This window comes from Apostichopus japonicus, chromosome 10 (genome assembly GCF_037975245.1).
Source record: "Apostichopus japonicus isolate 1M-3 chromosome 10, ASM3797524v1, whole genome shotgun sequence".
NCBI lineage: Eukaryota > Metazoa > Echinodermata > Holothuroidea > Aspidochirotida > Stichopodidae > Apostichopus > Apostichopus japonicus.
The window spans coordinates 10,496,040-10,511,584 of NC_092570.1; the positions used below are offsets into that span (position 1 = coordinate 10,496,040).

At 37.9% G+C, this 15,545-nt stretch overlaps 2 protein-coding genes across 7 annotated transcripts; both read left to right on the top strand.

The window, feature by feature from the left end:
- Positions 1-1,378: 1,378 nt before the first annotated feature.
- LOC139974971 (uncharacterized) lies at positions 1,379-7,297 on the top strand. Its single transcript, XM_071982541.1, has 3 exons — positions 1,379-1,675; positions 3,324-3,501; positions 3,974-7,297. Exons 2-3 carry the CDS (start codon positions 3,395-3,397, stop codon positions 5,016-5,018), a joined length of 1,152 nt encoding a protein of 383 aa, XP_071838642.1. The 5' UTR covers positions 1,379-1,675; positions 3,324-3,394; the 3' UTR covers positions 5,019-7,297.
- Positions 7,298-10,200: 2,903 nt separating this feature from the next.
- LOC139974972 (uncharacterized) lies at positions 10,201-15,142 on the top strand. Of its 6 annotated transcripts, none has more exons than XM_071982542.1 (4): positions 10,201-10,427; positions 12,661-12,777; positions 13,623-14,665; positions 14,822-15,142. In XM_071982542.1, the coding sequence occupies exons 1-4, from the start codon at positions 10,327-10,329 to the stop codon at positions 14,824-14,826; spliced, it is 1,266 nt and encodes a 421-aa protein (XP_071838643.1). In that variant the 5' UTR covers positions 10,201-10,326; the 3' UTR covers positions 14,827-15,142. The 6 variants fall into 6 exon arrangements, with proteins under 6 accessions (XP_071838643.1, XP_071838645.1, XP_071838646.1 ...); XM_071982544.1 differs by having other exon boundaries at positions 10,204-10,427; positions 12,611-12,777; XM_071982545.1 differs by lacking the exon at positions 10,201-10,427 and adding an exon at positions 12,246-12,339.
- The last annotated feature ends 403 nt before the right edge of the window (positions 15,143-15,545 follow it).

The following is a 15,545-nucleotide window of genomic DNA, read 5'->3' on the forward strand; positions in this document are numbered from 1 at the left end:
ACTCCGAATGTACACAAACACCTCGTACATATGTACATCGGCTACATGTATACAATTAAAAATGCACTGTGTGTTATTGTGTTATATACTATACACAGTACAACCAGGGAGTTGCTCCTGGTACAACAGGCTACATTACATGTGTTGTGTAGAGCGGAGTCAAGCGAGTAAACAAACCATCGAGGACTGCCTATAATGGGCGCAGTAGTTGGAAATAGTTGCTTCATTGTGTGTAGAACACTATATACTTTCGTTCATATATACCTACAAAAGTTCTGGAAAGTTGCTAATGTGAATATCTTGAATTTGTTCGTGTTGATCATACTGGTATCGACAGAGTATGGAGGGATCAATGTTGAATACTAAAGTATATCACGTGCTCGCTGAGAGCCAATCAGAATCGAGGAAATAATTTCAATGTGTCAGTTCAGTTTGGGAAAAAATATTCGCCGCCCGGAAAGGGTCATTTCCGGCGATCTAGGGAGTATCTTTACTCAAAAAAATTCTGTACGCTCAGCGCCAACCTGTGGTGGAACTCCGCTTAGATAGTGTCGAAAGCTCCCCTACAGACCATTCTCGCCCCTCTTGACCAATACCCCTAGCTCCGCCACTGTTGGAAAGTTTGGTATAAATACAGGTTGCAATTCGAAACAAATGTTGAAACTTCCAATATAAAGCATTCGAAGCTTTGAGCAACGAAGACAACTTGTGGAATAATTTAGTAGTCGAATCATAGGTTTTCACCTCAACTCACCTATTCCCTCCCCCCCCCCCCCCACCCCACCGCCTTGTACATACCGCACACTTTTAGGCAGCTTCCTATCCTTTTGAACGAATTTCTTGGAAACATACGTGGAAGAAGTTACATATTTGAGTCGATTTGTGTTTGCTTTCAAGTTCATTTTCACTGATGGAGGGTTTGTATATGTAGGTTTACCCCTCAGGCTCCAATCCTGATAAAGGATCGACGCCCTCGTATCCGCCTTTTGTTATTTGGGCGGCCGGCAATTTCCATAGACTTGAGTGTGGTACAGCTATTTTCACCCAACATTACCCTGTATATACGCCCCGAGTTACATTATAGCATAATATACATGGACAGTCGTTTTGCATTTCCGTCTAGACTAACAATTTACTGCGATATTGAAATAAACACGTACGTGTTCATTCAGTTGAATTACGTATAGTTTACGTGTGTAGTGCATCGCTAAAAATAGTCACGACCTTGAACGGACTGACAAAAGTATTATTCTCTTGTGTTCAAAGTTATTCATACCGTTTCGTAATGAATGATTATGGTTTATTATTTAATATAATATATCTTTTTTGTTTCGTATTGTTGTGATCTTTCCAAACGTGCGGTCTTGAACCAATGCACAGTGTAGATGAAATACCATATAATGAAGTCTTTGTGTGTTTACTCCGTACGTATCAAGCATAGTACACGAGACTGTTAGAATATCGTATAGAGCTTTGAATAGGTAAAAATAATAACTGCGAGTCAGTTTGTCTATTTTACCGATATTGTTAGCACGGGGCGCAATAGTGACTGATCAACCCAACGAGAGAAGAAATAGGCTTGCCCAGACGTTCATCACTTAATCTTACAGTTAGGAAGATCCGATGTAGTGAACAATATCAGTGAACTAGAGGGAGCCTAGCCATCAACTTTCAAGTGAGTGATTGAACCATTCAAATTAATTATATAACATGTATACACGGTATTATGTTTCTATAATGGCAGGACAATGTTAGCTTTCTATTCGAAGTCTGACCCACTCTTCCGAGTCCATGGAGAAAGGAAGTTCAACTATTCCCAAACTTTGATCGACTAAATTTAATTTAAACTTTCACCTGTTTTTATGATGGTTGTACAATTCTGGATTGCTATTCGAAGTCGGATTGGTTTTTCGAAGGTATAACTTCAGAATGTAAACCTTTTTACTTCCATTTATAAACACCTAACTACTATAAGCAGCAACTTGTTGGAGGTTCCTTATTTTCGTTTCATAGTTCTGGTCAAGAGTCACTTCTGAGATTTAAGTTACTCTATAGGACGTAGTGTAGAGAAGATCGCAGAAGAATGGAAATTTGCAGAGTCAGGCTTAATCCAGATTAGAGTAGTACATTACAAAACGTAGATGTATTAAGTAGACGTTACAAAACGTAGAAAGTATTCAAATGGCGTGAGTCCTTCAGAATGCCATATGTATCACAAATGTCCAAAACAATATAAGCATGTCCACAATACTATAAGCATGTCCACATTACTATAAGCATGTCCACAATAATATAAGCATGTCCACAATACTTTAAGCATGTCCACAATACTATAAGCATGTCCACAATAATATAAGCATGTCCAAATGTGTATAAACATGTCAAAATTAATATAAGTATGCAGTATATAAGTATGCACCCACCCACCCCACCCCACACCTTCATTGAATAATATAATAAGTACTACAAACGCTTTTGGATGTATATAAAGTTATTTAAACACTATTATATCAAGTAAAATTGGCTCATTGTTGCATAAACTTTACAGAAAAATTAAGCCATGTGTATAACATAGAAATGCCAGAAAATTGATGTAAACTTGGTGAACTTTTCCATGTTTGTAAACAGTCCTGATATGCAGAGTAGTTGTTTGAGAACGATCTTGTTTTGGTTAAGCCCAGCTAAATCTTGGGAGATAACACTCCTGCTCCGGTTCCTTCCTATCGTATAAGTCCTGTAAGTTTGTATTGAATAACACAGAAAGGTGCAATATTAATTCCGCTATCCGAGCTCGCAAAATTTTCTAATTAGATATAGATTTGTGTTTCGTTAACAATATTTATACTTCGCACACAAATGACACTAATATTTCTAAAAACAAAAACTTGCATTTTGAACAAATTTTAAGTACAGAAAAGATTGATGGCTTAGCAAATATTCCAAATGAATCAAGTTTCAAAGATGAATCAACAAGAACAGAATAATAGGAAAGCAAAGTTTTGAAGAGTATTTGTCATCATAGACCACACGCTGTGATCCGTTCCCTGGAAAGCAGGCTTCAACCAATCCAAAATTGTTACTTTCATTTAACCATATCCGGAGTCCAGTGATACTGATTTTTCGACTAACATTGTGGAATACTTATCTCTTTAAACTGTAAAAGTAAATGTCATGATGTATGATACTATAACATCCCATTAATATTGCATACAATACTGGAGTTTTGGAAAATAAATGAAAAAAACAAATGGAAAAAAATTCTCATGGTTTTCGATTTTCGTAGTCACATGTGTAGTTTATTTTGTTGTTTTCGATTAATACAGGTCTTTTAGTTCATGCCCAAGGCTAATATATATTATCAACATCTCGTGAGGCGAAATCAGTTACAGAAAAAATGTCGACTTTAAAAGAACGATGCAAGCCATGGTTGCGATTGAAGTGGTTGGTTTGTCTGGTTATTCCGTACGTCTTTGTTCTTGCACTGCTTCCACTAAAAGACAGGTAAATCATTGTTTTACTCATCATATTACTCTTGCACAATATCCGTCTTCCAGGGATGACATGGAGGATCCGTCTTCTTAGTGCTCGGTCAAACCTTACATTGGTGTTTCAAGTAATGAACGGAAGAACCCTTACAAGCCAGTACGCCTATGTTACATATTCTCCAGACATTACTTACAGGGCGTCATTATCAATAACTGTTAGCATGCCACATTCATTATATAAATGATGATACGATCCAGTACGGATAGCATTGTCTCTTCTTCAGTATAATAGCGATCCCAATGCACCGTTCAGTTTTATTACATTAATTTGATAATCATAACTGGGGAGTTTGTGGAAGCTTTTCGTCACCGAGTTATTCTTTTAGTTTATAGATGTAGACCTATTCTTTAGCCAGAAGGGAATAATCATATTTCTATGGCACAAATTACTGGGAAGATCACTTGTCTATTTTTGTTTTACTCTACAGACAAATGGCCCACTACGAAATGAAACATGAAATCAATATTTCTAAATCACTCACAAGAAGTGTTTTCCAAACATTACACCGTACACGGAAAGTATGGTCTGAAAACTCATCTTATGAAAATATTATTCCATTTCCATACTTTAATAATCATTTACCAAATGCCTACTTATATCCCACCAATGACACTACATATAAAGACTCCGTCGTTGGATACGTGCATAGCCCAAAGAGTGGCGGTACAACCATCAAAGAGTGCATGCTATCAATGTTGGTAGAGCAAGAAACCATTCCTGTATTAATGTTTTTCAAGTCAGCAGCAGGAATTCGTCAGAATCTTCTTAATCAAGTTTCAACTCTAGAGAAGTACTACATGGGTGACTCGACCCTCGGCATTTGTGATTACGCGACTCAACAACCATGTACCTACTTTACTATGTTGCGGGAACCATATGATCGGGTTATTTCACACTATTATTTCTGCAAAGATGGTGGAGAAAGTTATCCACCATGTAATACCACATTAGAAGAATTTGTACTTAATTCTTGCAGTCTATTTTTCCGACAAACCACCGTCCGTTTCAACTGTCTCTATGATCAAAGTAATGAGGCGTGCTCGACGAACTCAACATGCTCGTTACCATGGCATTGTAACGCTACTGAGGTCCACGTTGATAATCTAGAGATAACTGAAAACCAAAGACAAGCGATTCTAGATTACGTAATCGGTCATCTCGATAAGATGTTTGGTGTTATTGGCATATTGGAGGAGTTTGAAACTTCAATGAAACTGTTTCAAGACACTTTTGGTCTTCCGTTTAACGACCAATGCAGTGAAACTCATCATAACGCCGGCCTCTATACATATAGAGAAAGGGAGAATAGAACAAGAAACAAAGAAATAGAGAAATCTAAACAGAGACTTAAAGGAAACAGAGATGTCCGTCGTTGTCTCCGGGAAGACGAGAAAATTTATGAAAAGGCAACAGAGATTTTCAAACTTCAAAAAGAAAAGTATGAAATGAAACTTAAGAAAGAAAGCATATAGATGGTTTTATTGTTTCGCCACATCCTACCTTAGGTGTATATAAGCAGCTTTTTTGTGTTACGGGGAAATGCCAAAGTTGTGTCCTCATTTGAAGAGGCAGAGAATTTAAGATTAAGTAACGCTTGTATTGATACGACTTTTCATAACACCATATAGGTTCCACCCTCTGTTACGAATTCGAATTTTAGAAAATGTTTTCATTTTGGTGCATATCATTTCCATTGTATAACTACATTTGTTTAGTACATATTGTTGCCAATGTATTCGCTTTTGCGTGCGAGTAATTGTAAAATGTAAGTTTGAGGCAGAATTACGTGTCCCAATGACCGTAGTGGTTTCGATGATAACGATATCAAACATTTACCCACATTATTACGTGTGGTTACGGACATAAAGGTTTCTCATATTTCTATATCAAACTCACTCTATTTTTTTTTTAATGAAAGACGACAGCCGAGTTCCATGTGACCCACTGAACTTTGACTTAAAATGTCACTTACTGAATGAAGTTAACACTGAATGAAGTTAACTTGTCCAGGGAAATCTCGTTTTATGCTTATGCTTTTATTATTAATGAGGAAAACCTTCCGAGATGAAGTGTCATAAAATAAGTAGTCTGTTCAGTCTCATACATATCATAGTTATGTATTTTTCTTTGGCTACATTTTGCCTTTCCCGCTTCATCCCTGACACTAACACACCCAGTGCATATATGCTTCTAGCTATGGAAACACGACACGGACTTAGAGTGATATAAAATGTTTTGGGCAACGTTCAGAGTCCCAGGGTCCACACGCAGCATGCTGTCCCCGGTCGAAGTCCACTTCTGTGTATTTTCATGTTGCACCCCGTATGTGCGTATACTCAGATATTGGTATCTTATTTGCTTGACCTCAAGGCCATGGGCTCCCGGTCCGGTCTACTTTTCCTACAGTACGAATCACCCTCTTAGAGTTGATTCGTCCAATAGGTAGCACACCACAATTAATTGCTCCCATTGACTTACACTCTAAACTCGTCCCTTTCCAAGTCCGCATAGGCGAGCATATAGATAAAAGTTTTCAACTGACATTACTTACCCACCATATGATAGCTAATGACTTGGGCTATCATAATATATTCAACTTTGCCACCATGACTGTTTAGATTTTGAGCTAGAAGAGCTGAAAGTTTATCATAGTGCTCCCCATAATGCTCCCCGACCCATCTGTCAACTGTCGCTGAAAACCCTTCTTGTTTCATCCAAGATTTTCAAAAATACCTTAAATCACCTCCAGTCCTCCAGATTTTTGGACCATCAGTAGTTTATTTCATTCTCTTTAACATCCTAGCATCAAAAAGAACGGTGGTGACTCAAAAAATGCCAAACAAATCAATACAGCGGGTCATGTTTAGGGTTATTTTCCGACAATGGTTAACCTCTCAGGCGGACATGCACTATACACTAATTGTGGTGTGATACCTATATCCGTAACATGCATGGCTGTAAGGCTGACTATATACAAATTGCAAAGGAGGGTCAATGAAACTGCAACAGTTTCCGTGTGCTTGTTAATCTTCCCTTTTGTCCAGAACTATACTGATAATTCTACAGTAAGAAGTCTGTTAGCTAGAATTTTATTTGTTAACAAACAAGTAAAATATCCATATCTCATTCTTTCATCTAATCAACAATTACTTATATCACGTTACAAAAAATACGTGAATATTTTACATTTGTGTCACAATAAAGGCAATCGACATCATGACCACACTTGAAAATCCTACCTAAAGTTACTTGAAATACTATATAAATTTAAATGGACGAGCTGGTCAAAATAACTTGGACACTACATTACAATGAGCTTTTCAGAAAAGAGATAACACGTAATTCCCATCTTAAATTTAAAATTTATCATGAGTATACCAAGATAATAAAATAAATTTCATAAAGAACAAAAAGTATGTAATAGAACATTATTTGGATCGACAAATGCTGTAGGGATACTTGTTAATATCATACAATAATATGAAATATATTTCACCTTTTGCTCTGTGAAGCTCCTTTAAGTCCCATAAATTTACCTTTGAGATTTCTTGGAGATATTAATGCATCCCTGGGTGGCCCTTACACCCACCACCACCCCAACCCCCAGTTGCTCACACGCCAATATGAAGAACAAGTTAATCAATGGTTAAATATGATCTAACCTCAACCCTTCCAGAGCAATTAGAGATTCAGATCAGATGTTATTTTCTTGACGATACTCATATAGAGGAAGCTTACTTGGAAAAATTTTAGTTTCAATTCTGGTTGGCTCTTCAGAGCAATTTGTTAGTTAATAGTAATATTTTTGGGGTGGCCTTAATTCCACCACACCAAACTATCCCATAAAAGTATAGTCTCCCTTAAACGTACAAGAGTAGTCTTTGCAGCCACCGGAAGCTTTGGTCATATCCGTAATATCGCTTTAGTCATGAGGTTTATTTTGACCATGCCGACATTCTCATTTTTAATGTGGTTAAACTTCACTTTTTCGCATCGATAATTTTACACTAACTAAAGATAAGAAGGAGATGATATGAGAACGAAAAGTAAAAGCTGAAAGTGAAAGGTTTTAATCGTTTTAGGTTTCGATGATAATCGTAACCTTTGTTGTCATGCAGGCAGATGGGTTGGTGTGTGTGTGACGCCTTGCTTGCAAACACGATATGTCAAAAGGGAAGCTTGGACCAATCTCATATTTCGTGTATTGGAGTATCACAACAAGTAGAAGAAGCAATTTGTTTTAAGTGAGGTGAAAGGTCAATTGGGGGTCACCAGGGGTCAAATTTTGAAAACCCTTGTAAACACGGTATTCAATAACGGGAGGTTAGAGCAATCTCACATTTGGTTGTGTAGGAGTACCACATTGCGTAGATATATTTGTCGAGGCCTTTAAACCATTAAACAATGACTTCTCATGGTAGAAATCATTGATACCTTTCATACATGTTATATGGATTTTCCATATTGAGTACAAGAATCCTGTTGCGTGTGAGGTGAAATCTCATTTGAGGTATCGAGAGGTCAAACTCTGAAAACCCTTTTACATGATATCTTACGATGGGAATCGTGGATACTTCTCATACTTGGTGTGTGGATGCTGCACATTTATTACAAGACCCCTATTGTTTTTGATGGAGGTGTGTATTGCTACGTACAGTAGACTGACATGTGTTTATCATGCCATAGTGTAATTGTACATCAAAATAGTGGTTCGGTCCCATTATATTGTAACAGCTATTTCTGGTTAACAAGCAGAAGTCTAGTGCAATGAAGTCATCGACATCTCAATGCATTTTGCTCTCTGGTTCTTGCAGAGATCGCTGTGTTAATTTCTAGGCTTCGTAGTCTAACATTAAGTCAACCCACACTGTAAGAACTGTACCCTCTACCCGACTACCGGGGGTCTCATCTCGGAACACACAATAACACTGATCATCATGCTTCCATAAACACGCGACATATTTCAGAAGTAGCAAATTATATGTTATTTATGCAAGATTACGACTATACATAAACATCCTTAAATGCCTCTTGATATGCTATAAAAAAGTGACGAAGTTATATTATTTCACAAATACTGTTAACTTTGAATAACACAGACTACATTTCTATTATATACATGTAATAACTAGGACTTCAGTATAGCTTATACATAGATGTTTTATTTACTAGGACAGTACTGGGCAGAGCATCATAAAAATCATATAAATTCCAAATACTCTGATATTTGCTACACATGTTGAGCAACGATGAGCTGCTTAACTCACATGTTAGGGAACGGAATTAACTTTAAGCAAGTAGCCTATACCTTTCTTCTCTGCCGTAACACTGCGTTATGCACGGCACTTCCTGACCTGTCACTTCTGGGGCAAACATAGACTTTCACTCGTGACAATGTTCTCCAGCTTCCCGCCAAGTAACTTTAGCCTTACAATAGGGGGTGTATACCACTTGCCTCTTATTCCCATCCTCGTTTACGCCACGTAGCGTTCATTACTTACTGGGGTGAACCAGTTTCTGCATATTCACCTCTGACCCTTCCATAACGGTTCAGTCAGTCCCCTACCTAAATCAGTCGGGCGGAGGTTGGGGGGGGGGGAAGTGTTACCTCTCCCCACTCATGCACGCTACTTATTATTTCCTATATTGCTTTCTGAAAAGGCTAAGATTAACTTGTGTACTGCAACATTTGTAGCAAATATCGGAGGATTTAAATTTTACTTTTTACATGATTTTGGTGATGCTCTGCCCAGTGCTGTCCTAGTAAATAAACGTCTATGTATAAGCTATACCGAAGTTATATAGTTATTACATTTAATTGAAATGTAGTCCAAGATAAAACAATACAATATTTCAAGGTAAATGGGTAAGCAAAGTACTGCTGCCATGGTCTGGTTGTTAGTTAAGGACGTAGTCAGAGTAGTCAGTTACCTGCATATACATTCTGCATAAATTATGCACTAATCCATAAATTACACATAATTTGCAACTTGTGAAATGTGTCGCGTGTTTATGTAAGTGCTCATGGCTATGAGTGTTACGAGATGAGACCCCGGTAGCGTGGGTTGACTCATTGTTATACTATAGGAAGCCTAGAAATCACAGCGATCACTTCAAGGAAAAAGGATTAAAACCTTTCACTTTAAGCTTTATACTTTACGTTTTTATATGATCTTCTTCTTATCTTTAGTTAATGTAAAATTAAAGATGCAAAAAAGTAAAGTTTAACCACATTAAAAATTAGAATGTCGGCATGGTCAAAATAAACCTCGTGACTAAAGAGCGATATGTCGGATCTATCCAAAGTCTCCGGTGGCTGCAAAGACTAATCTTGTACGTTTAAGGGAGACAATACTTTGATGGGATCATAGAGTGGTTTGGTCTGCCTAATTAACCGGGATGACGGAATCAAATTTGACAACCAAACATAACAAAACAAACATATACGAACTTACACGATACTGACAGCTACTGCCTAAACTGATCAACTTATACTATATATATCCTGAAGAGTGCTATCTTCTGGATACATCACACCATGTACCGTCAACTGCTAACATCTGTATGCCAACTAACAATGGGCAGCTATATACGTGAACAAAGACAGGCATTTCTATAGGGATGCCTGCAGTTAAATACCTAAGATAACGATCAGATTGCCTGGCGAGTGTAAGGAACCTGGTCAATACGCTACAGCACTAAAATAATGATATACTCGAATTGGGTCATGATATGATCACCAACATTGTACGTAGTCGAGTATCAAGTACCTCCTAGTACATGAAGTTCCGAGTACCGAGTACCATAGTTCGAGTACTGCTGTTAATGATTCAAGTACCAGCTTTGCAAGTCGAGTACAGCAGTTTAGAATCCGAGTACAAGTACTTTTTTTCATTTTGTAATTTTCGAGTACATTTGCTTTATTGAACATATGCTATAGAACAAATCTTATGCTAATTATAACTGTTTCCTGGTTGTTATTGTAAGCAATTGGCATAATAGTTTTATAGTAGGACCTTGCTATTGCTCGCAAAATTCAGAATGACTCAAAGCTATACCAGACACCTTCCTACACGTATGTAGGTTGGCTAGACTAATATTAAGTTATATCAAACATGCTATCAACTGTTCCATAAGTTGGCAGTATTCATCGCGCATGCATTATTCATCTCGGTATAAATATAGGCCTACTTGTAATGCATGAAATTGCACGTGTGATTCACTGCTGGAGTAAATACTATGATGACAAAAGGGTGGAGAGCTATCCGGCTTCACGTCGTAATGTCAGTTCTACACAACTGTTTTATAATAAATCGTAAAGTATCACTATATTATTTTAAACCAATTTTCCATATTTCAACATCCAAGTACGAGTAGAAGTATACTGTGAAGGACGGGAACACCCGACTACTTTACATCGAGACTGCTCGAGTACTACTCAAAATAATACTACCTACGAGTAGGCCTACGTCTACTGAGCAGTGGCGTCGTGCCCATTGGGCCCGGGGGACAGGCCCCCCCCCCCCCAAAAAAAAAAATTGTGAAAGGTGTCATAAAATTTTGTCATAATTTAAAAAAAAAAGTGTTTTCTAAGCCTGTAACAAAGTTCGGAAAGTTAAGATAAATGTAGTGAATAGAGATTATGGGACTCCATGTGAACTTCTTCTTAAGTAATGCAATCAGTTCGCTAAAAGGTCCACCAACTGCAGGATAAATTTTCCGCATGATCTGATAGGTAGTTTCGAAAAAAAATGAATAATAATAATCATTTCCAATACAGTCACAATTAACCTGGAAAATAATCACTTCATTATCGCAAGTTTTACCTTAGGTTTCGCTACTTTCGCTTTTTCTGCCCATGCTTTCAAACGGCATAGCTTTTTCTTCACCCAGTCACCACTTCTCACGGGCATGGGCGGCGATCATGGATCAGCCAACACAAAAATGTGTCGATTTCTTAAATTTTGGGCGCTTCTGGGCGACGAGGAATTGGTAAACTGAGGAATAAATGGCGATCACTTCCTTCGAGAATATTTCCCAAAATAAAAAATTGCCGGAAATTTTTATCAATTTTAGGGGTGTTGCTTACTGCCATAAGGCACGGGAAGTGCTGTTTCCTGCAATCTGAGGGGTCTGTCAGACGAAAAATTTTCTTGTACGCTGCGCACCAACCTGTGGTGGCGCTCCGCTTAGATAGTCATCACCTGCTCGCGGGCCCCCCCCCCAAAAAAATGTTTTTATTTTTATTCGCACGACGCCCCCTGCTGAGGGAGCGATCTTCCTGCTCTGTGGTCTGCTATGAAAGTGTGGTTACCGTAGATCTCTGAGACTAAGTGTTGGTTTGAAAAGGTTACTACACTCAATACATTCAAGAGAATTTTCATCAGAAATAATCCGTTTATTGCGGTATTAATATAAGAAACAAACAGAACAGCTATAGTGATTCAGAGTATTTTATAACAAGAGTATCTGCAATTAATGCAATCAACTTTTCAAAAATTCCCCTTTCTATTCTCTATGGTTAACTGAAAGATAACAATGGAAACCCTGTTCTATAGTTTCTTTGCTCAAGGTCAAGTTATTCGCTAGATTTCCTTTATTGTGAACATTGTGAACTACGTGCGTATCCACCGCACAAAGCCCTGTTTTATTCTTTCGGTACATAATTGTAACTTACATACAAGCCTGCATACGTATGTATGCATTTAGTTGTTGGCCTTCAGTCATGTAGGTAAGTGTGGTGCATACATGACTGTTAATCAAGTGGCTTATAATTGGAACTTTTTGTTATTGGTATGTACAAATATATCAGATACATATGTTGGTCTGTTGTCCTGAAAATGGTTGTGAATATTACTGAAATTAGTGTTGGGTAACTCAACCGCAAGTGAAATATGATCGCATGAAATGTGGCCAGGAAAGTTAAGTGTCTGTCACCACGAATTTCTTTCCGTTCCAAGGAAGTTTCCGTTATCCAACCATTGGGGCTTGTCAGACGTACCACGGTAAAAAAAGTTAATATATTTATATTATTTTATAGTTCATTCTTCTCTTTCTAATACAGGTCTTTTAGTCCAAATCTGGATCAAATAAAAAAAAATTTCATTTTTGCAGTGGCAAAAACATGTCGACATTACAAGAACGATGCAAGCCATGGTTGCGATTGAAGTGGTTGGTTTGTCTGGTTATTCCGTACGTCTTTGTTCTTGCACTGCTTCCAATAGAAGACAGGTAAATCATTGTTTTACTCATCATATTACTCTTGCACAATATCCGTCTTCCAGGGATGACAGGATCCGTCTTCTTAGTGCTCGGTCAAACTTAACATTGGTGTTTCAAATAATGAACGGAAGAACCCTTACAAGCCAGTACGCCTATGTTACATATGCTCCAGACGTTACTTAAAGGGCGTCAATATCAATAACTTGTAAGCATGCCACTTCCATACTATACAGCATGGTGATACAATCCAGTACGGCTAACATTGTCTCTTCTTCGGTATAATAGCGATCCCAATGCACCGTTCAGTTTTATTACATTAATTTGATAATCATAACTGGGGAGTTTGCGAAAGCTTTTCGTCACCGAGTTATTCTATTCAGTGGCGTAGGAAGGTACTTTCGAGTGGGGGGGGGGGCTGAAGACTGATGGCCGGCCTGGGGAGGGGTCTAAGGGGAGGGGGTGTCCCCCTCCCCTTTGGAAATCTTTTGCATTTCCGGGTGGACTCAGATGCAATTTGGTGCACTATAGCACACTTCAACACCCACTCCATTTTGTAAATAATTTTGCATTTTCACCTGGCCTTAGATGCAATTTGGTGCTCCAAATGAGATTTTTTTCTCATTTGGAAATGAAAAAGGGGTTTTCAGACTTGCGAAGCGGGGGGGGGGGGCGGAATGATACTTCCGCCCTCCATAGTTTTGACTGGGGGGCTGGCGCCCCCAGCCCCCGCGGTTCCTACGCCCTTTATTCTATTAGTGTAGATGTAGACTTACTTTAGCAAGAAGGGTACCAAGAATTTGTGTTATGAACAATTCAATTGAATTTCACTTATCTATTTTTGTTTTACTCTACAGTAAAATGGTCCACTACGAAATGAAACATGATATCAATATTTCTAAATCACTCACAAGAAGTGTTTTCCAAACATCACACCGTAAACGGAAAGTATGGACTGAAAACTCAACTTATGCAAGTATCATTCCATTTCCATACTTTAATAATCATTTACCCAATGCCTACTTATATCCCACTAATGACACTACATATAAAGACTCCGTCGTTGGATACGTGCATAGCCCAAAGAGTGGCGGTACAACCATCAAAGAGTGCATGATATCAATGTTGGCAGAGCAAAAAACCGTTCCTGTGTTAATGTATTTCAAGTCAGCGGCTGGAATTCGTCAGAATCTTCTTAATCAAGTTTCAACTCTAGAGAAGTACTACATGGGTGACTCGACCCTCGGCATTTGTGATTACGCGACTCCACAACCATGTACCTACTTCACTGTGTTGCGGGAACCATATGATCGGGTTATTTCACACTATTATTTCTGCAAAGATGGTGGAGAAAGTTATCCACCATGTAATACCACATTAGAAGAATTTGTACTTAATTCTTGCAGTCTATTTTTCCGACAAACCACCGTCCGATTCAACTGTCTTTATGATCAAAGTAATGAGGCGTGCTCGACGAACTCAACATGCTCGTTACCATGGCATTGTAACGCTACTGAGGTCCACGTTGATAATCTAGAGATAACTGAAAACCAAAGACAAGCGATTCTAGATTACGTAATCGGTCATCTCGATAAGATGTTTGGTGTTATTGGCATATTGGAGGAGTTTGAAACTTCAATGAAACTGTTTCAAGACACTTTTGGTCTTCCGTTTAACGACCAATGCAGTGAAACTCATCATAACGCCGGCCTCTATACATATAGAGAAAGGGAGAATAGAACAAGAAACAAAGAAATAGAGAAATCTAAACAGAGACTTAAAGGAAACAGAGATGTCCGTCGTTGTCTCCGGGAAGACGAGAAAATTTATGAAAAAGCAACAGAGATTTTCAAACTTCAAAAAGAAAAGTATGAAATGAAACTTAAGAAAGAAACTGTAGGTTAGTGTATAACTAATATACTGTAGGTTAGTGTATAACTAATATACTGTAGGTTAGTGTATAACTAATATACTGTAGGTTAGTGTATAACTAATATACTGTAGGTTAGTGTATAAATAATATACTGTAGGTTAGTGTATAACTAATATACTGTAGGTTAGTGTATAACTAATATACTCTGCTTTCCATGAACGTGTTTATTCTTTTATGTTCAAGTATATCTTACCTGTATCCCAGATGCAATGCAAGAACGTTTGAGGCCATCATGAAGGGAGGTCTTTTTCAACAGTTTATTCACTTTTTACTATTTTTCTCAATTTAGGCGAAATCACCTTAGAATTGAAACTTGTGAGTTTCCTGGTAGGAATAGTTCAATGTGGAAGAAGAACAAAATCCAGATTTCATACACTCCATACAGCGATCTCTAGATATTTATCGCCGAAGTCGATATGCAGGTTGTATCATATAAAGGTCGATGTTTTTTTTTTGTATGAACACAGGTGCGTAAATGCGACGTTGTGCGATATTTTGCAACCTACAAAGAAACTATGTCAAGAAATTTCAAAACGTCAATATAGGCTCAGACAATTTTCTTATTTTTTGGAAAATGATCACGCTAGTAGAGATGAAATTATACACGTCTCATCTTTAATAAAATTTACACAACAAACATCTAACATTCTGTATCATGCTAGGGTAAGGTGGTTGGTATACACTCTTCTGTTAGAAATAATACAAGATACTAGTCGACTTTTTGGTTTAATTTGGTGAAGATTTGGACTACCGGCTTGTGGGGGGGGGGGGGGCGGTGATCGGAGGCTACCCCTGTGAAATGAAGTGTTCTTAAAAAGCACTATACCTGCTATACCTACAGATAATA